The following is a 22,968-nucleotide window of genomic DNA, read 5'->3' on the forward strand; positions in this document are numbered from 1 at the left end:
TCAACAATCGTGCTATTCACAGTCATCGCTCACTGTCCCCACGACATCATCCTCGGCTTAGACTTCCTCTCTGCACATTCTGCTCTCATCGATTGCTCCGCCAGTACTCTCCGCCTCGACCTGCCTGTTCTGGATCCCGCTGAACAACACCCTACTCGCCTCAGTTCCGTCGACTTCGTTCGCTAGCCACCTTCGGCACTGACTTATGTTGACTTCTTGTCATCCCCGCCAGTCCCTGACGGTCACTACATCGCGGCTCCTATACAAGACGTCCTCCTTACACACGGGATCACAGTACCTCATACAGTTTTATCTATTACGGCGAATTGCGTCTGCCTGCCAGTGGTCAATTTTGGCTTGACGACACAAGTGCTGCCACGCGGGATGTCTCTGGCCCAACTTTGCTCATTCGAGGATCACTCTGTAGCATCGATTTCAGTAGACGACAATTCAGCCGATCCTCCTCTACCGTCGCAGTCGGCCACTTGTACCATCGCCAACTTGCAGAAAATGATTGCACCCGACATGCCTTCCGAGCACGCTCGTGCGCTCTACCGCATTCTGATTTCCTACCAAGATATTTTTGACTTTAACCTTCGTCCTTTGGCCCAAACAACAGCTGTTAAACATCGCATTAATAGCGGTGATGCCCCTCCTATTCATTGCCACCCGTATCGAGTATCACCGGCTGAGCGTGAAGTTATTCACACCGAAGTTCGCAAAATGCTTACCAAGAACATTATTGAACCTTCATGTAGTCCATGGGCGTCACCTGTTGTGCTGGTAAAAAAAGAAGGATGGCTCATGGCGCTTTTGCGTGGATTATTGGCACCTTAACAGGGTTACCAAAAAGGACGTGTATCCCCTACCTCGGATTGATGACGCCCTTGACTGCCTCCACGGTGCTCGCTATTTCTCCTCTATTGACCTTCGCTCCGGCTATTGACAGATTGCCGTGGACGATCTCGACCGCGAGAAGACTGCCTTTGCAACACCCGACGGTCTTTATCAATTCAAAGTGATGCCGTTCGGTCTATGTAACGCTCCTGCCACTTTTGAACGCATGATGGACTCGCTTCTTCACGGTTTCAAATGGTCCGCGTGCCTGTGCTACTTGGACGATGTTATAGTATTCTCCCCAACACTCGCTACGCACCTCGAGCGCCTCTCAGCAGTCCTGGACGTTTTTCGGCGAGCCGGTCTGCAACTCAACGCATCGAAGTGCCAATTCGGCCGTCGCCAGATTACCGTCCTTGGACATCTCGTTGACGCGAACGGAGTGAAACCGGACCCAGGCAAGATCCATGCTGTTACTCACTTCCCTGTTCCAAAGTGTGTCAAGGATGTGCGCAGCTTCATCGGCCTTTGCTCGTACTTCCGCCGTTTCGTGAAAAATTTCGCGGCCATAGCACGACCACTAACCGAGCTTTTAAAGAAAGACGCCCCTTTCCAGTGGGGCGATGACGAGGCCTCTGCATTCTCGCTTCTAATCGACCTTCTCACAACGCCTCCCGTTCTGGCCCATTTCGATCCTTCTGCGCCTACCGAAGTCCGTACTGATGCCAGCGGTCACGGAACTGGCGCAGTACTGGCACAACGCCAGCGTGGCCACGACCGTGTTATCGCTTACGCCAGCAGGCTCCTCTCACCCGCGGAGCGCAACTATTCCATCACTGAGCGTGAGTGTCTGGTCCTAGTTTGGGCGGTTGCGAAGTTCCGCCCATACTTATATGGCCGACCATTTTCCGTTGTCACAGACCACCACGCGCTTTGCTGGTTATGCTCATTGAAAGACCCTACAGGAAGACTTGGTCGCTGGGCCTTACGCCTCCAAGAATATTCGTTCTCTGTCAACTACAAATCTGGCCGACTACCCAAGGACGCTGACTGCCTGTCTCGCTACCTGGTAGACGAGCCTGACGACGCCGACAGTAGTACCGCCGACGGCATTTTCTCTGTGTCTGCCTTCGCTAACATCGCCGATGAGCAGTACCGAGACCTTTCGCTGCGAGTACTCATGGAGCGTCTGCGCTCTACACCTACCGACGCATCCGTTCGCCGATATGTCCTCCAGGGCGACATTCTGTACCGAAGGAACTTCCTCCCTGATGGCCCTGATCTTCTTCTTGTCGTGCCAAAACATCTACGACAGACTGTGCTCTTTGAGATGCATGACGCACCCACTGCAGGACATCTTGGGGTAACCCGCACGTACGACCGCGTCCGCCGCCGCTTCTATTGGCCTGGTCTCGCTCGCTCAGTCCGACGCTATGTTGCTGCCTGTGATCCCTGCCAGCGTCGGAAAACACCTCAGGTGCTACCTTCCGGTGATCTCCAGCCGATCACCGTCCCTGTGGAACCGTTCTTTCGTGTTGGATTAAACCTCCTCGGTCCCTTTCCCCACGTCATCCTCTGGGAACAAATGGGCAGCCGTCGCAACTGATTACGCCACCCGATACGCTATCACGCGGGCTCTCCCTACCAGTTGCGCCACTGACGTCGCGGACTTTCTCTTGCGTGACATTATCTTAGTGCATGGCGCCCCGCGACAGCTGCTTACTGACCGTGGTCGTAACTTCCTCTCGAAAGTTATCGCCGACATTGTGCGTTCCTGCTCTATTCAACACAAGCTGACTATACCTCATACCATCCTCAAACCAATGGCCTGACAGAGCGGTTAAACCGTACTCTTACCGACATGCTGTCCAAGTACGTTTCGAAGGACCACCACGACTGGGACGTTGCCCTTCCTTACGTCACATTTGCTTATAATTCTTCCCGGCACGACACCACCGAATTTTCTCCATTTTATCTAATCTACGGTCGCGAACCGACCTTGCCCCTTGACAATATCACTAAAAATATAAAGGAGATTTTGTAAGGAGTCTGGCTATATTATTTATAAATGAGCCAGGATCAACACACCATTGGAGATACCAAAAGTAATTAATAACAAGGTGATTATTTACCTAATTACTTGATTATTTAGTTAATATGAATAATGCACATCAGCAGTACACTTAGCTATAATATGTCTGTCAAATAATTGAAAATTTAGTTATTAGACCTTTGCTTGTGTATTTATTTGATTACTCAATTAACAAAAATAAATTCGTTACGACATGACTAAATTATTTATTAATCATTTATTTATCAATGACTAACTGTAAGTGCCAATTACGCCAATTATTTAAGAGTTGGATAATTAAAAGTAATTCAATACTTCATATTGTATGGAGATCTTTATTTTGCGGCGACAACCGGTGCGTGTAATTAAAACTGGAATACCTCAGGAAAAAGCAAGCCTTTATTTTAAACGAACGCGTCGTGTGAACTACGTAAACTAAAAAGAAAGTATCGCTATCAACACAAAGTTCGACGCACACGCTGCCGGCGCGCAACCAGGACAACTGACAACAGCAGGAATGAGCGACGTGAAACCCTACGCCACGGATGTTAGCGGTGGCGCTGCTGTCGCATGGGGTGGCATCCAGGTATAGGACCTTTACACACTTTCACGTCAATGCATGGCGCGTGTCGCCCCTGAACACACTACCCCCATCTAGTACACTGCAGAGCGGTGAAAGGATCGGGTTAGTGCGCATCTTCCAGTAACGGCTTAGTGCGGTCGCGTGCGTCCTCTCTTAGAGGCAATCATATCCGGCTTTTCTGGACACGTGCGCCCCAAGCGGCTGCGGCGCGAAGCTAGAACGTTTTCAAAGGAACGAACGGGGCTTTCGCAAATAATCAAAAGCACAGGTCGACTACTGAAAAAGGCAGGCGACAGAGAGGTTCAGAATACAAGCCGCACGAGACAAATGCAGTGATTGTGCTGTGGAAGTCCAGAATTTTGTTCTCAGACCGGTGGAAGGTTCAGCAAAGGAAGCCTACAGAAGCGACGAAAATTTGTACTCAAGTTTCGAGTGGATAACGGTCACCGTGATGTAACTACGCCGGCTATCGTTATAGCCGGTTCATTGTATGTAGTCCGAAGACTCAGCTTTCGAATGGTGCCTATCTTGGCTCTCTGCACGTGGCGTGACACTGTTCCTAAAAGCTGCAGGAGAAGATGGAATAACAGTCGATTTAATCAAAGATGGAGGAGAAATCATGCTTGAAAAGCTTGCGGATCTTTATTCGAAATGTCTCACGACTTCAAGGGTCCCAATGAACTGGAAGAATGCCAGCTTTATGCTAATCCACAAAAAGGGAGACGTTAAAGAATTGAAAACATATAGACCGATTAGCTTACTTCGAGTATTGTATAAGATATTCACCAAGATAACCACCAATAGAATAAGGGAAACACCGGACTTCAGTCAACCAAGGGAATAGGAAGGTTTCACGAAGGGATACTCTACAATGGATAACATCCATGTCATTAATCAGGTAATCGAGAAATCCGGAGAGTACAATCAGCCTCTATATATGGCTTTCATAGGTTACCAAAATGCATTTGATTCCGTAGAGATACCAGCAGTCATAGAGGCATTAAGGCAAGAGGCAAGGAGTCCAGGCCGCTTACGTAAATATCTTGGAAAATATCTAGAGATTCTACAGGTACCTTAATTATCCACGAGAAAAGTAGGGAGATACCGATAAAGAAAGGGGTCAGACAAGGAGACACAATCTCTCCAATGCTCTTCACTACGTGCTTAGAAGAAGTATTCAAGCTGTTAAACTGGGAAGCTTTAGGAGTAAGGATCAACGGCAAATATCTCAGGAACCTTCGGTTTGCAGATGACATTATCCTGTTCAGCAACACTGGGGATAAGTTGCAACAAATGATTGAGGACTTTAACAGAGAGAATGTAACAGTAGGGTTGAATATTATATGCAGAAGACAAAGATAATGATGAATAGCCTGTCAAGAGGACGTGAGTTCAGGATGGCCAGTCAGCCTCTACAGTCTGCGAAGGAATACGTTTACCTAGGCTAATTAGTAACATGGCACCCTGATCATGAGAAGGAAATTAACAGAATAATAAAAATGATAAGAGCGCATACGGTAGACATTATCAGATCGTGACTGGAAGGTCACCATGATCAGTAAAAAGAAAGGTGTACAATCAGTGCATTCTACCGGTGCTAACATATGCGGCAGACACTTGGAGGCTGGCAAAGAAGCTTGAGAACAAAGGACGCACAAAGAAGGATGAAACGGAGAGTTTCAGACGTAACGATCAGGAAGGGAGTGGCGTGAATCAGAGAGCAAATGGTTATAGCCGATATTCTAATTGACATTAAAAGAAACAAGTGGAGCTGGGCAGATCATGCAATGCGTAGGTTAGGGGCCGTATAACGTAAAACTATTCCAATATGTTTTTATTCCAATCTCCTGACGTCAAATTTGCGTAACCGTGACGCAAGCATCGGGAGGTCACCCGCAGAGTTGTCAGAACAAACCAATCAAATACTCCCCTCGTTCATAGAAGGTCACTTTTGTTTGCTTGAAAAACGAATAACATCACCTGCACTGAGCGGCTTGTCTTATCTAATTGGCTCACAAGAGGCGAGGAGCATGCTCAAGTGGAGAAGAATTCGATGGGGCCGAGCCATGGCACTGAATATCGATAAATGGATGAAAAGGGTGGTGTCGGCGTCTGCGATTTGTCCGCTTTCTCTTATTTAGCTTGCGGTTTCTCGTCGACAATCGCGGCGGCATGCAACGGAAGCTTAAGAATGCCGCTAAAACGGATACTCAGCAAAGAAGAGGTGGCAGAACGAGGTCGTAAACGTGCCGAAAGTTCTCGAAAACGTTGCAAGGCCAGGCAAAAAGCTTTATTACACGCAAATAAACTCATGCTCTCCGGCAGGGCCGAGTAGCCAGTGCCGGAGCGATCCGCGGCAGCCATCTTTTATTCGTTTCGGAACGGGGCAGCCTGGGGCTATTCAGAAGAAAATTCAGTTTTGTTTGTCATATTAATGCATCTTTAACGGGTACGCGTCACTTTGACGCGGTAAGTTTGTGCGGTTTTGTGACCTCGCGTGAGAGGCAGTTAAGTGGGTGCAACCCGAAAGCTTTTGACCAATAGCCGAGGGCTAATGGCAAAAAGGCGTCGAATCAGAAATAGCTAATTTTGTTTTGTTCGGTCAAATTATGCATAATCAGTGTGTACGCATTATACCAGATGGCGAGCTATCGCGGTTTTCGTGACGTCGCGTGACAGACACGTCAAGTGGGGGTGGTACAAAAAAGTTGTTGACCGGTCGCGGTGGGCTGATGGCAGAATTGGAATAGAAAAGTTTGGAATAGTTTTTTTACGTTATGGCGCCCTAGATAACTGGGGATGCGTTAGAGTCACAGATTGGGTGCCAAGAGAAGGGAAGCGCAGTGGAGGACGTCGGAAGACTAGGTGGGATGATGAAATTAGGAAATTCGCACGCGCCCGTTGGGATCGGTTGGCGCAAGACAGGGGTAATTGAAGATCGCGGGGAGAGGCCTTCGTCCTGCAGTGGATATGGAATAGGCTGATTATGATGATCACAATTGCAGAATTAAAAAAAATTTTTCATACAACTGATAAAAAAGCCGGCAGATCCCATGTCCTGTGGGAATCGATGTTATGCGTAGCAGTGTGCGGGGAGGCTATCAAGTTAACGAAACGACCATGGGATCATCAAGACGTAGGCGGCTTTCTCATGACCTACATAACATACATGTGATGACACTCATGTTATCACCTATCATTTACGTTTGTCATACAGTTGTGTCATACTGTGCCAATTTTGGTACATACCAAGACGTACGCGGCTGTTTCATGACCTACATGACACGCATGTCATGACATTTATGTTATGACCTATACTTTATCTTCGTCATACACTCATGTCATACTGTACCAATTTTGGTACATACGAGGACGTAGGCGGCTGTTTCATTACCTACATGACATTCATATCATGACGTTCATGTCATGACCTATCATTTATGTTCGTCATATACTCTTGTTATACTATCAGAATTGTGGTACATACCAAGTGAACTAAACGACCATGAGAGCACCAAGACGTAGGCAGCTAGATAGATAGATAGATAGATAGATAGATAGATAGATAGATAGATAGATAGATAGATAGATAGATAGATAGATTGACAGTTAGATAGATAGATAGATAGATAGATAGATAGATAGATAGATAGATAGATAGATAGATAGATAGATAGATAGATAGATAGATAGATAGATAGATAGATAGATAGATACTGTCAAAGTGGCAACTGTTCGATAAGAAATGCTTCGCATTTAAAAACGGCACCGAAATTTTTGTTTTAATCCTGCAAGGTTGTTCAACAAGCGTCTTTTCCTTTCTTTGCTGCGCATTGCAAGCCGCGGAATAAAAGGCACGCCTCGAGCTGAGCACGTGTAGATAACGACGGTGGTTCACCAAGCGCTTCAGACTGGGAAAACATCACTGGCTCCTTAATCTGCGACTTTGCGCTGTGCTTGCGTGGGATGGGCTTCGAGCTCAATTTGGGAAATGCTGTTCTAGTCCACTGGCCGTGTTACACGAAGCGTTTTCTTTTTTTTTGTTAAAGCGCAGCGCTTGGGATCCCGTTCCTAGGGCGAGCATCGGCGTTGCCGACGTAACCGAGCGATCGAGCACAGCGAAAGAAGAGAGTGAATGCGGCGGGTAGTGGGGGATAAGATAAACAGTGAGAAAGAAGAGGTGCGCGTAAGAAAGCGAAGAGGAGGGCGCAGGCAAAAATTTCTCACAAGGCAAAAATTTCTTTTCATATCATGGACTGCGACTGCGAAATTTTGGCCATAGATTTATGTCTCCCAGGATACTATCTATTTTCAATTATAGATGCTTATTTCCCCACCGGTGTGCAAAGTACACGTCAACTTGATAGGGCTGTGGCTGCCTGTAGAAAATAAATTTTGTTTGTAGGGGATTTTAATTCGCATCTCGTATCGTGGGGGCTAAAAACAGATTTTTGTGGTAAGCGACTATGGGAGTGGGCTATTGATAGCCACCTTTCATGTCAGAACACAGGACAAGTAACATTTGCTAGAGGACCCTTTCGTTCAGTGTTAGATTTAACATTTTGTAGCGCTGGCATCAAGGTTTTGTCGTGGGTAGCGGTTGACTCAGCAACCAACAATGATCATCTTCCTGTGTCATTTGAAATCAATTGTCCAATAACATCTTTGAATACCAGGCATGCACATTTGTGGACCATACGAAATTTAAGACTTTCTTGCGTTCTGCCGTTTCGAAACTTGCCAATGCCAATGATAAGAAAATCGCTTCAACCAGTTGCTCAATTCTAGAGGATTCCCGGAAGCATGCTGAATTTGTCCTCCCTTCGGCTAAAGGCACCGCGTGTCGTTGGTGGAATAATGAGTGTACGCGGGACTATAGAAAAAGAAGGGCCGCTTGGAAAATGCTTCTGCATAATCAGTGCCCGACAAATTGGAAAAATGATCAGTTTCACGCTGGTGTACTTAAGCGCAATATTAATCGAGCCAAAGAGGAATACGATATTAGACATTACGATTATCTATCTAATTCAAAAAATAAGCGTGCTTCGTTTGCATTCCTTTGTGCTAGGAAGGTGCTACCAACACCCTTAACATTAGACTCAATTGTTTTGACCCCGCAGGAACTGAGCGCCTCCCTAGAAGAGATTGCCGAAGGCTTGGAAAATTGATTTACGGCCAGGCTTCCGGCTATTCAATCTACATTAGATCCTTGGGATGGCTCTACTCCAATTTCGTTAGCTGAACTAAATGAGACTGCACTATGTTTACCGAATTCAGCCCCTGGCCCTGATGGTGTCACAAATGCAATGTTAAAAATATTGTTACAGGAATCGCCTAACGTTCTTTTAGACCTCTGAATTATTCAATTAAATATGTTTGTATTCCGTTGCACTGGAAGCTCGCCAAAGTAATAATGATATGCTTAAGAAACAAGAAGGAATGTATGTACTGGAGAACATTGCGCCCATTGCACTCACATCAAACGCAGTAAAATTCATTGAGAGGCTTCTTACATAAGCATCCGGGAACTTTCCTTCATCCCATTGTCAGCAAGGCTTCCGTAGGGAAGCCGAAACATCTTTTAGATTTATTCCTTTTTTAGTACTTCTTTCGGTCGCTGTCCGTCGCTTTATTGCTTCATATAGTTTACTTGCTCCTTTTTTCATGCATTATGTCCTTTTTCCTATGTTGAATTCAAGTATCGGCATGATTGCTTGTAGTGTATGTTTGTAGGAGCGTAATTGTATGCTGTAATTGTAAATAAATAATAAATAAAAATTTTTATTTCGTACAGTTTTTCCTGTAGCTTGTACATAAAGTGCCACTTAGCTGTCGCTGTGTGGCAAATCTATATATAGAGGTTACGTGCCACTCGTCGAGGGCAGAAGGGCAAAAGCAACTTTCCATAGTTCACAACCACGGTCACCATATCGCCATCGCTATTTCTTCAATAGATGGTGCGCACGCGGGCACGCAGCACTCCGTTCACGCGATGTCTAGAACGTTTGCGTTGAAGATCGTCCTTTCAGAGTCGACACTACGATATTAACAGCAGAGCCTCTAGTAGCAGCGAACGCAGGTGGGGTTTATGACACCACGGAGAGAGCACGGTAGAGGCGCGCCGTTGCCAGCGCCGGAGGACCACCGTGTGCGGCGACCTGACCACGCAGCGTTCGTGGGCGCCGTGGGTCTGATCGCGGCTGCCGTGTGCGTCGCCGTGCCGATCGGGTTGCGCCTGAGCCTGGTACGCTGCAAGGGCAGCGAGTGCCTGTCGCTAGAGCGGGACATGAAGCGCGCCATGGATCCCGGTGCAGACCCGTGCAGCAACTTCTACCAGCACGTCTGTGGCCGATGGGTCAGTGGAAAGACGGACTTCGCATATGTCACCTACAAGTACAGGAACTCCCGGGACAAGGATCTGATGCACGAACTGGTGACGGGCGTCTCGCTGACTCCGAATCGCCATCAGACCACCCGTGATAAGCTGGCCCTACTGTACCTCAGGTGAGGCGCGTCTGACGGGGCAACGGCCTTTCTCCTCTTGGCGCAAACAAGCTACCAGTCGGTTTGAGAATGTTCTCTCAATGTACAACTAACTGTAGACATTATTGGTTCCCTGTCACTAGAGAAGCTCGAGATTATCAAAGCTGGTAAATTGGGACCGCATTGTAGATGTGTGGTAGATTGCCATGTTTTATAGCGATAGTATATAGACAGACTCTCGAGGCACGTTTTCGCCATCGCTGTAGTCGCCACGGTGCTGTAATCTCGATGCGCGGCTTACGTATGACTGGCTCAACCACAAGGAAAAAATTTTCAACGAATTTTCGGCGTTGGCGCTATGATGTAGTATGGCAGAGGTACGTGTTGAGTGAGCGTTGGCCTCAACGTCGTATTATTCATGACGGCCGAAAGTCCATCGCCAAATTGTTCCTTGTGGTTAGTGCTTTAGGTTCCAGAAAGCGGACAGACGCGCAGTGCGTTTGGCTTCAAAAACGACGATGCCAATGAGAAGCATCGTTCCGTTCTGCTCTAGCGGCAGTGCAGTTGAGTAACGGCAGCGTTCCGCCTTCTGCTGCTTCGACAAATGTTGTGGGCACAAACACAAGCGTTCGTGCTGTGCACCTGTCCGCACTGATCCGTCTCAGCGGTGTAGACTGTAAAGTTTAAGCAGGGTCCTTCGTTCAAGCTGCAAGTAGTGACTGCTTTTTTTTCTGTCTATACTTACGGACAACTATGTGGGGCAGTGAATGAAAAGCTACGGAGGCAAAGCGCGCACAAGTCAGAGCGCTTCTGAAATTATTCCGGCGTTTTAACCTCCGTTAGTTTAGGCTGTGGAAGACAAAATATAAACACCTTTTATTAACAATTGAATAAGACAGAACACACGTCCTAGTGAAATAATTTAATTATTTTGGGGCTTTTCCCTTCCGCGTCTGTGCAAACGCGATACCGTTGCACGTGGTAGCTGCGTCGATCCAGAGTCTGTTACGAGCAACTAAAAGCACTGTCAACGCTGCCGGACTACTTGCCGCCGTAACACATGTGCAGCAGCCACGCGTCCTTAGCTTTCCGTTCATTCCCACAGAAAGTTTTCCACGAGTATAGTCTTGCAACATGTTCACCACCAAGATGGGACGCCTGCGACGCCGCTGGCGGCACTTCTGGTTATGCCAGCGTTGAGACGACTGATTTAGCTCGCACGCTGCGTCACGGGAAGATGTCGCCACGGCGTATTGTTAGAGCACCGTTAAAAGCGGTTCAGAGCAACGCCTAACCTGGCCATCACTTTTATTGCGTCGCCTTTAATGTGAAACTCGCCATATTTTTTTGCTTAGGAGGTGAGTGAAAAATAGGATAGGGCATTTCCGTTATCCTTGTGAATTTCTCATTCATGTTCTATCGAGTAAACCGCAAGCAATAAAACGCTGATTTTTATGTAATGTGAAATCTCCAAAGTATCACCCCGACACTCAAATCTAGTGCATTGAACGAGCTCTCGAAACATCCGTCTCGAAATTTCGCGGTGGGAATTCGTCATTGAAGTCAACCGTAAATTTGTTCGGTTCGTTAAGAGTATTGGGGCAGTATTGAGATCTCAACCAGCGTGGCCTGTAGTGCACTTAACTGCAAAGTGTTTCCGCAAATTAGACGCCAAGAACTGTGTTATGTGCCTGCATAATTGCTGCTGCAATGCGTTTCATGCATGGATGGTACGTGCCATCTCGAAGTAGTGCTGTCACGCAGAGGCTGTCGCCAAGACAGCGTCTGTGGGAAGTTGAAGAGCGTAATTCTTCTCCCTAAAATAACAATTGCGAAACTCTGCGAGCGAAACCTGCAAAATGCTAGAGAGCGCAGAAACAATGCCAAACTAGGCGTGGACAATAACGAGGCTGTTAAGCTTGCCAGTATATGGGTCAACCGACAGCGCGGAACAGCTGCTGAATTCTTTAAAACTGGAGGTCGCGCTAAAAAGGACGAACACACGGTGAAAAGACGACACAACGACGAGGAAACGCTACTGACACCTGGTTTATTTTTTGAAAAGGGTTCAGTATTTAAGAGAATCACAACACATGCGCACAACCGAACTGCGCCAGCCTTCTTTATCGCAATATCGCAAACAGTTACGGGAAGTGAAGATAGAACACCTAAGCAGCAAGAAGTGAGCACATGACCAATTGAAGAAAAACCATATGTTACGATTTTTCAAATCTCTCCAGAAGTGTGCGCTCAGCCGAGTACAAATTTATTGAATCATCGCTGATGCACAGACCCGCCTTTTTTTGTATGTGGAAAGCTTCCAGCAAAACTCTAGCTTTCGCGCTTGCACTTCTGCCCAGAACCTTTGCTTCTTTGAACCGGGGCACGCACTTGCAAACCATCACATGCGAAACTGAATTCGCAAGTTTGTCTTGCTTTGTTAAGTTTTGAGAGTGTTCCCTTAAGCGGTCATTGAGGCAATGCCCCGTCTGCCCTTTCTTAAGGAGGGCACTTTCCACAGGACAGGGGAATAAAGTGAACCACTCCTAGGGCACACCTGACGAAGACATCTTCATGCTGCTTTTTGCAACAGCGCTGACCTTCACCGCAGATGCGGGGGCACAGCTTCGCCGACTTGTTTGGCGCAGAAAAAACAAGTGGCATGCTGGCCACTTTTTTGAGGTTGTGTGAAACCTTGTGAATGTAAGGCGTCACCTCAGGTTTGGTCTTCACGCGTTCAGGTGCAGCCTTCATTCGTCGGGGACCAAATTTCTTGAGGAGGGTTTCAGCGACTGCTACAAGGACCGAGCAAGAGAAGCCTACGGCCAAAAGCCTGCGAAACTGATTGTCAAATCTAAAAAGCATTTCGTGCGGGCACGACTTTTGAAGCGCCGATTCCATGCAGAGCGATGCAATTGCTCTTTTCACGGTCTTTGAATGAGACGCTTCATAGGGCAAACGCTCTTTCTTTGCACGTGGGAAATACGCCCAACAGGTGCGTCCCTTAGTTATCCTCAGCCTGAGGTCTTGAAAACGTATCTCGCCATTTTGCGGCAGTTCATGGGTAAAAGCTAGGCCTTTACGATGGTCGTTAAAGTACTTAAGACCTGTCGTACAGAGTCTTCAAAAGAAATGTCATTACTAGCTTTTAAAAAGATAAAAAAATCGTCGACATATCTAAAAACCTTTAAAACCGGGCCTCCAATAAAATATCGATCCAAAAGGCGATCAACATGAGCTAAAACGATTTCGCACAAGATAGATGCAACACAGGACCCTATACAAATGCCATGGCGCTGCAGAAAAGGCTGCCTGTCAAAAAGAATAAAAGTGAAACTCAGATAAAATTCTAAAAGCTTTAAAAAATCATCAAGAGACACTCCTGCTGTAGCCTGAAAAGAGAGTTCGCCTGAATTTTCGACAGACTCCTTCACAGTAACTAAAAGTTGAGGTTCAGGGACGGAATAAAATAAATCCTCCACATCCACACAGAAAGCATAACCGACACGGCGGTTATTCTGGAGAAAGATTGTAAGTTCTTGAGATTTTTTTGTTATGAAAGAATCGTTCACTTTTATCGACTTAATCTTACATAGTAGAAAGCGACTGACACATTGCTGCCAGGTTCCATTCTCACTAATAATGGTGCTAAAAGGGATGTCAGGTTTGTGAGTTTTAGCTTTGAAGAAAGCATTCATGGAGTTACCTCTGCAATTGGAGATATCATTGGCTAATTTTGTCAGGTCCAACTCTTTACAGAAGTTCATGAACCTCGTTTTTACACGCACATCGCTTTTCTTCACTCGCACAAAGTTCTTCTCAACTGCTTGCAAGGCTTTTTCCTTGTAAATGCCCGCATGCATGACGACGAAGCCTCCCTGTTTGTCCGCTTGTAAAAGAGATAGCTTGTGTTCCTTGAAATACGCGACAATGCCGTCTAACACACGTCTCGAGGTACGACGGGCCGTGTTGGGAACAATCTTAGCGATGCTCTCTACTCCCTCAAGAAGGCACCTCTCACCGTCTTCTTCTTTGACCTTCTGGACAATGTTTCCATTGGTGGCGAGCAGATCGTGAGCTGGCACAAATGTATCAACAGCGTGTTTTGGCCCCTTTTGCAAAACTTGCTGGACCTTCTCAGGGATCGTGACATCCCCTACAACCACAACTGCCTTCTTCGGTGCCCGCTCATTCTTTGCAACATCACTGAGAAGGTGCTTAAGTAAGAAGGATCAAGTTACCTCTGTGATTTTAGCAGCCTGGGACTTGAAGGTGCGATACATCCGTGCAGCGAGCCACTCTGGGTATTGGGTATTGCAGGCCAGGTGTAGCCAGTCCTGGAAGAGCCTTACTTGGCACCAGATCTCTCCTCTGAGAATCTTGCACAGTCTTTTAACATGGCCCCAGGAAGGCTTGACAGGGCGGAAGAGCGCGACAACTTCATCTCGAATCCAGCCTTTCCTAAGGCAGAAGGCTAGGCGTCGAGCGCGGCAAGTGGCATTGACGATGTGACACAGAAGAAGGTTGATGAACGAGGGTGACTTCACGTGAGACGCCGAAGGAGAAAACACACAAAAAGATGGGCCCACTGTACTAGAAATATGCTTCAATAAAACTTGGTGCTGGGCTAGTTGGTGATGCCTTCTTCAAAAATTGAAGTTCGGTGATTGTTCAGTTGTTCAGTTCAATTGTTCAGTTTAAAACTGAACAATTCAGATTTAAAGAATGCATCACTAACTAGCCCAGCACCAAGTTTTATTGAAGCTGCTGAATGGAAGCTACATCCTTCCTTACACCACAGAAGACTCACTTAGCTTGGTGCAGCACTTCTCGGAAAGTCTTCGGATCGTTGTTGAGTAGTACATAGTTTTTTAAGGGAACGACGGATTCGTCTCAAAATAACATGGAAGCGTAAGCTCATCGATGAGTCGGGGTTTTCCAACTGCTGTTTGCCATAAGTGAGTCAAACAAAATAGTCCGTGTGCGCCCTTTGATTGGAGTTGCCACGTACTCGAATTCACGTGCTATCAGTGCATGCGTACTTGGTTTTCCCCAGGAGCCTTTTCTAAAAAATATATTCTGGAGTGCAAATGATGCCCTGAAATTGAAGGCACACCGCCGCCATCCAAGGAGGGGCACAATAAAAGTCCAACCTGTAGTGAAGTAGCCGTAGCGCTCTCCTCACACTCCCCACGAGATAAAGAAGCCTAATTTTGACGTAGAAATTCTGGTAGTTGTGTATCTTAGTGTTACTTGTTTAAGGATTGAGCCTGGACGTCCTTGCAAGTTTTATTTGAGATTGGTCCCTCAACACTCAGCCCAGCATAATACTTTCGAAGAACGGCAGATTGGGCGAATTGGTGGTTTTCCATAATGTTTAAAAACGGCACAAGGAGTTACACCGGACAAGAGAATAGAGGATGGGACACACACGGCGCTGTCTTACAACTGCGCTCATAGGAAAAAACCACGATGGCCTTTTGAAGCCTTACTTCAAGCGAGCGCGCATGCTCCATGTGAATTAAAACACTGGTCATTCGCAAAACATTGCCTCGTGGAAGCGGGGGAGATTAACACCGTTGTTCAACCCTGTTTAGCAAGCCCATTACCTTTTCTCATTATGTGGTACGCTTCCACCACTTCCCTTGTAACGCTGTCACAACGCTTTTACGGCATGTATTCTTTCTTATTCCTTCTCTCTTTCTTCGGACAGCTGCTCCCACCTTACCAACTTTATTAGGAGCTGAAACCAAACTTTGACACCATATCGGGCACCTACTTTTTTAAACCTGTGTGAGAGAGAATGAACGTATGGCATTACCGTTACTTTTTTACTCCTTTCAACCGGGCTTCTACGCTGCTCCAAGTCGCGTTTGGAGGAATTTAACTTCCTGAGGATTTTGCCTGCACATGAAAGAAGGACCCAGTCCTTGAAACCGGCCTCCCTGCATCGATGTACCTTTGCCTCGAGACTACTGCTCCACTTATTATGACAAGACTTCTTGACTGCCATACCCTTACGGCCGGCTACTATCCCACTTTTTACAAGTTTTGAGTGGCATGACCTGTAGTTCAACAGGAGCTCTTCGCTTCTAGGGGAGTACTGCCAACACAGGTGATCTTGTTGGAAGGTTAGCTTTAAATATAAGTAATGCAGTATGCTATGTTTGGGACTTCATGCGTGAATTTGAGTCCAGAATCGTTTTGTTTAAAAACATCAAGAACACCTGGCACACTTTCAGGTTCGAGGGATTCGACAAGCACAAAAAGATCATCTACGTACCTAAAATACGTATAAAATCATTGGCCGAATGTTTCTCCACTTTTTCCTCAACACGGTTAAGAGAAATATTACTTATGCCTGAGGCTACTTAGGCAACTATACACACACACCAGACTTTTGCATATATGCTTGGCATTCCCAAACAACGTACGTATTGTTGAGGTAGAGAGACAGGAGTTCTAGAAAGGATTCAGTCTCATTCCTCATTCACTTAGAAATACGCGCTCATAATTTCCCTCCTCAATGTATTCCTGGACGTGCTGCAGGAGCGTGTTATGTGGACGGAAAAAAACAAATCTTCTGCGTCCACGCTTAAACGGGAAAATGATCTTGGGTTATTCTTCATTAGGAACTTTACGATCTCTTCTGAATGAGGAACCAGGAACGGGTCTGCCACAGTAAGCGTCGACAAATGTTTAAGCACGTAGAAACAACTATCTGCCAGGTGTGGTGTTAGGACACAATTGCCCTGAAAGGGACTTCGGGTTTTTGCGTATTCGCCGCAAAGAAAATTTCAAGAACGGGTAGCTCAGCGTTGTTCACCTTCTTTGCTCACGCTTCTAGATTGAACAATAACAGCAAAGCTACTGCATTCTGTTTGCAACGAGTCGGGTTGTTTTTAACATGCCGAAAATTCTCGGCAACTGTGTTGCGGGCCTTTTTCACAAGTGCTTTTATTCACATCGAGCATGCGCGCACGTTTGACGTAAGGCTTCAAATAACCACCGTGTTATTTACAATAAACGCACTTCTAAGTCAACGCCGGGTGTGTCCCATTCTCTGTTCTCTTGTGCGATGCACGCCTTTTCGCTGTTTTTAAACGTAATACTTTCATTGGAAAAAAATCTAGGATAAATTTTTTTAATCAGCCTCGAACTAAGCTACTTGACGTGTGAGCCCATTCAAGTAGCCAAGGCTCCATTTCAGAGGTGAAGTAGGCCACGCGCTGGCTTCATCTCGGCTGTTGAGAAGCTGCGGGAACTTCGACTCCAGGTTGCAGCATGGTGAGATCGATCTCGAAAATGTGCGCGCGTTTAGGCAATATGAATGATCGTGAAAGACAGGCGGTTAGTCACCGCAATCTCTCTAGCAGGGCGAGCGAGTCACCACAGGCTTGAGGTTGCCTCAAGTAAAGTACGTTGAAAAAGGCAAGTTCACAACATGTTTTGTTGATAAGAAGTGTTGAAACGTATTCCTCATAATCTCGTTTTTGGAATCCGCCGTTGAAGTGAATAGTGATTTGTGTTTTATGCACTCGGCGAAAATGTCCGTGTAAAAACGAGTATGTGCGATTGACTTTATTTTCGAGCGAATGAGAATACGGCCAACACTGTTCTGTGCACTGAAAGTGGGTTTATTAACCTTGAACGGCAGGCGGAAGGACCGCACGAAGGGCACAGCAAAGAAACTCTCAGCCGGCGTCAGCAGTTCGCGATGTGCATTCGCACCTACTGCCCAGACAGTGTCCCACTGCTGCACGCGTTCATTCATCCGCACTACAATACCATTTTTCTCCCATGTAAGGCGAGCTTAAAACCTATATTGTTACGGTGCATTTCTACAGGACTGTGGGCGCAACAGAGACGAAGAGGAAGTGGTAAATTGTAGCTTGGAGCTGTGACCTTTGTACCAGCCTGCGCGATTACCACTAACTTTTTCCCTATGTAGACAGTTTTATATTCATTTGTGCATCGACCAGGCACCTACCCAGGATTTTTTTTCGGGGGGCGGGAGCAACCCAGGGTAACATTTCTATGCAAATGAGGGGGGGTACCTTTATTAGTACATATGTGACTAACGTCCACCATTCGCCATAAATACGCGTAAACCGACAAAAGATAAATGAAATAAGGTGTATTTTACAGGTACGCCTGTGCGATACACCTCTCCTTTACTTGGCAAACAAAGAACAACGTCAAATGGACTCGCGCAGGAAATAAGCGCAGAGAGAACACTGCGAAGGACAAGTAAAGAAGCGAAAGTGCAAAATAAATATTACTTTAGTAGAATAGAACTTAAAAAAAATACAGCAGTTGGCAACAAAGGAAAGCTTACCGCGCGGAGTTAGGCTACTCCATCAGCCAATCACAGAAGCATACAAAATCGTCGTCATGCGGCCTTTTCAAAATGGCGTCGTACTTGATACCTTCGGAGCATCTGCTGTTCTTGAAGAGTCTTTTCATCGGAGGAAGGAATGAGCTGTGCAATAGACATGGACAAAATGTATGGAGTCTTCAAAAGTCTGCGGTGCAGTTCATTTCACTGCTGCAACCATTTTAGTCATGAAACCTCACTGCCCAACTGAAGTGAAACTTCACAACAAATAGTTGTAACAAAGCAAGGATGTTATTTCAGTTCAATAAGGAATTAGGCATTCCCCATTCCACTATAATAGGCGAGAGAAAAGGCATAAAATTATGAGCTAATAATTTTATTTTTGTAGTTACCGCCTTATTTGGGTAACAGAAAAAGTTTGAAGCACGAATTATTTGAAGTCTCGCGGAGGAACAGTGGCTGGCGGTTATGAGGGCGTGGGCAGGGCTTCATTGCAGACTTGTTGTATACGACTATAGTAGTGCATTTTTGAATTAGTTCTGGAAGAATTATACAGAAATATATATTTGCGGAACAATCTCAGTTCTTTTGGATCTCTCGTTTACCGCTCTACCAAGTTCAGTGCCACAACCGACTCGTATTGCTTTTCCTTCCTATTTGGCTGTTGCCTTCGCTCTCTCCCTTAGTCGATCGCTTAATTTCTCAAATCCTTGCGACTCTAGTTTCCAGTTGGCAATTTTGCACGAAAAGAGCTGTACAATTAGGGAAAAACCTGAAAAGTTACGGGTGACAGTCATAGTGCCTATGACTTTAAGGGTTATTGCAGGGTGTGACGATGGACGCTGTCTCGCAATATTTTACACCTTATCTAACCCATATCACGGGTATATCACGGGTTCCGAGGAACTGTCAGCGTCGCGGCGCGCAGTCACTCGAGGAAATAATGAAACAAAAAGAAAAGTTAAACGCAAACGGCATTTTCTCTGGCCGCAACTCGTTCCACGTGCACACAGACCAGCTGACCACTCACTGAATCCCTTTCCTGGTCTCTGGATCAGTTTAAACGAAGAAGTTTGAACTAACGGAGCAACAACGATGTGTGCGACCGTTGAATAGACGATGACAACTGAATGCATCTCGAGTTAATCGCGCGGGCACCGAATTGATGAGGAAACCGGCCTTCACATCCCAGGAGACGCCGATAACTACCTCCATCCAAAAGGAGGGAAAAAAGCGCAAAATGTTGACCGCGGAATAGCTGTCAAATCTCAACATTGATTTGGCGGCGCTTTAGGAATGTGTGTGTGAAGTGGTGGCGTGGGCGGGGAGGGGGTGGGGGTATGCGTCTTAATTTTGTTTTCGGGGGGGGGGGGGGCGAGCCCCCCTTGTGTACGTGCCTGGCATTAATCGTCCTCTTCGTGACATTTGGAGGTGCGGTGTAACGACTCAACGGAGTTTCGCAGTGGCAGTCGCTTCAGCTATTTACCGATGTCGTAGGAGACGGTGCTCAATTCGGCAACGCTTGCGTCGACTGTGTCGACTGCCGTACTCACGCATCCGCGTGATCCAGGAGCCTTCCGCGGTACTGATGGCGCCGACTTCAACGACTGTCTGGAGATGTATGAGTGGTTGAGCAGCCACAAAATTTGGGATCCCACAGTTATGCTGACGAACCTAATTTTTCACTTCGCGGGAAATGCGCAAGTGTGGTTTAAAAACCCCGAACACCGTGACTGCGATACTTGCAAGCAGAAGGTGCGAAATCTTTTCGGAAAACAAGTGGGTCAGGAGGTCGTCACCAAGAAAGAGTTGGCATCTCTAATTCAGACGTCCACCGAAGGCTACGTCACCTATATACAAGACTTGCTGGTACTCTGTTGCAAGGGCGACGCGGAAATGCCGGAATATGAAATACTAGGGCATGTCTTAAAAGGTATAGAAGATGACGCCTTCAGTTTACTCATTTGTAAGAACTGTACTTCGGTTATTGACATCATCACGGAGTGCAAGCGTTTCGAACAGGTGAACAGCCGTCGTATCTGTCAATCATTTGCGCGGCTTCCCAATACGGTTGCAACGTCGTCTTGCGAAGACCGACAGGACTCTCCTTCGCGGCAGAGCAGCTTCAGAGCAGCTGACGAAGATTGATCGCCATGAGCTGGAAGCCATGTGTCCCGCGGCTGTGTACCCAGTTTTCAATAATACATGCGCCCCGGTTCCCCTTGTTCGGGCTATTGTGCGCCAAGAACTCGCCAATGTCGGCTTGCGGTCAGTTTGCACCGCGGTCAGTTCCCGGCCAACCGAACTTACTTCGCTCGTGCTTACTCAAAATCAATGAGTCCATCGAGGTTCTCGCAACATGACAGAGTGGCGAACACCGGATGACCGACCTATATGCTTCAGCTGTCGCCGCGTTGGTCACGTCGCCCGACGCTGTCGCAACTGCTGGTCCTCGATGCCGTTCTCGAACAGACGACGGTTTTCGCCATATCCAGCCCCAAGCCCAGCCGAAGCTGCACGCACAGCTGATCCCACCGCATGGTGCCATCAATCACTGTCCGATCACCGTGTGCATGCGTTTCTGCATCGGGCTTCCTCTTTGTAACAATATTTATATCGCGAGAAGCCACAATAGCGATTGAGCTTGTTACTGTGACAAACAAACTTTTGAGATACTGCACAACATGATAAAATAAATACTGTGCATATTGTACGGAATTTGACTGGCTTGAATATTTACACTCTGTTTGATACTTACGCAAGTTTAATAAATATACTCATAGTCGCGCCCTAAACCTTCGGTAAAATTTACTCTTCGTCATGTAGTTTTATGGACTGCGAAAAAAAGTATTTTTTTATTTTGTAATGCACAGATCTGTCGTGTGATTTTCAAACAACTACTTTCAATTTTAGTTAGCTTCGTGACGTTTGTGTGTCCTTATGCTGACATGTTTTTATAATGAAAATATGCAAGTTAGCTCCAGGGCAACTTTACTTTTCCCTTAACTACCGGTTGACCCCAAACTTTGCAAATAATAAGACCAGATTGCGGCGAATCAGACCCAGTTTCTCATTACTACCTCACGTGTCAGCTTTGCCTAAGTTGACGGTTGTATTTGAAACCCGCTATTTAAAGAAAAATCGTATTTCTGAACCGTTTCCTGCGCAGCTGCCACGCAGAAGTTAACAACGAGGAGTCCATTGGCGATTTCCTACGTGTCCTTGGACTCACCTGGCCGAAGCGCTCTCACTCAAGTGCCTTCGAGGTATGACGAACGATTAGTCAGCGCTGCGCATGTCTGCCTCTTTGTCACTTACTCGCGCGATCATCCGGGAAATATAGGAAAGACTTCTGGTGTCGGAATTGCGACCATGGCACATGAAGGCTTTCGTGGACTCATCAAACTGTACATCCATGCCGGCGATGTACATTGGAATAGTGTTTGTGACACTCGAGAGCTCGACTCACTATGATAAATAGATAATAAATTCACTATGGATCATTATGATACGACATGGGTTCGAAGAATGCCTTCCAGGTAAAAATTAAAGAGCAGCGAAGCTAAAACGCGTGGTCCTGATGTTTATCACTGGGTAATTCCCAACAGTTCATTAAAAGACGGCTGGGTAGGCTGCCGGTTCATCGGTACGCAGTTGCTGCTCGTACCGGCTGCACTAGCCTGTTCTTTGCCCGGGCTGCAGCATCGGCACGGCGTCGACGAGCCCGTTCCCGGTTCTGCTAGGGGCGTTGCTGTTGGAAAGCTGCCTTCTGTTCAGGAGTACGCATGACACTTGGCGTATACACATTTCGGAACCGGAGAGAAACTACTACTCGCGTGCTCCGCTGCTACGGAGACCAACAGCGTCACTACTTGCGCAGCCAGTCGCGCGCCGTTCTCTCTCTCTTTTTTTTTTTGCGCGCATGTACACGGGTTTGCGTCGGAGGAGTTTTCGGCGTGCAGGCGACAGATGGACGGACGAATCGCGTAGACAAATACAGCTTCGCTGCAAAAAAAAAAAAAAAAAAAAAAGCGCTGTTTCGAAGTACTGGTTTTGCTTTCTCCATTTACAGCGGAGTGTTTATTGCGACTACATGCTGCCGGGCGCGATGCTTTGTTGTGTAAGACTTTTCGCTTCGGGCCATGAGGTTGCGGGTTCGATACCCGGGCTCGGCTGTCCCGTTCTTATGGAGACTGAGTAATTCCCTACGAAAGGGGCCTGTTGAGGTTCGACGTCACAAAGCAATACGGGGACCGAGTTTGTCGCTCAGCTATCTTTTCTCTTCTTCCTGCGACACTCGGGTGACAGCTGGATCTTAGAGATTGCATAACACTTCTGGCTTACACGTAACCAAAATACGTGCTCTAACGCAAGTTTAATATATGCCCCCGTAGGAATGTTATGTTTTGATACTTACCATACCTTCCTGCACAAATGCCCTGACTGATCGCAGTTTAGTAGAACTGTCAACGGCGGATGCATACCACTTAAGAACACCTCAGACGTGAACAGTTTACGAGTTGTGTCATGTGAACATCAAAATAAACATGCACAGGTAACTGTGAGCAAAAACAAATCGTCGACGGGCTCACCGAAAAAAAAAAATTGAATCTAGTCTTGATTCGGACACACAAACTGTAATTGCCGTGCATCGCA

General features: G+C 46.6%; 1 protein-coding gene across 2 annotated transcripts in view; it reads left to right on the plus strand.

The window, feature by feature from the left end:
- Nucleotides 1–9,456: 9,456 nt before the first annotated feature.
- The window catches only part of LOC129387276 (uncharacterized), a 50,603-nt gene continuing 37,091 nt past the window's right edge, over nucleotides 9,457–22,968 (plus strand). Inside the window, exons 1-2 of one of the 2 annotated variants that reach the window (XM_055076103.2) lie at nucleotides 9,457–9,995; nucleotides 21,482–21,578. In XM_055076103.2, the coding sequence (XP_054932078.1) occupies nucleotides 9,580–9,995; nucleotides 21,482–21,578 (513 nt within the window). In that variant the 5' untranslated portion in view covers nucleotides 9,457–9,579. The remainder of the gene's footprint in view (nucleotides 9,996–21,481; nucleotides 21,579–22,968) is intronic. The other variant, XM_055076104.2, reaches the window with a different exon arrangement.

The sequence above is a fragment of the Dermacentor andersoni genome, chromosome 2, assembly GCF_023375885.2.
Source record: "Dermacentor andersoni chromosome 2, qqDerAnde1_hic_scaffold, whole genome shotgun sequence".
Taxonomy (NCBI): Eukaryota; Metazoa; Arthropoda; class Arachnida; order Ixodida; family Ixodidae; genus Dermacentor; species Dermacentor andersoni.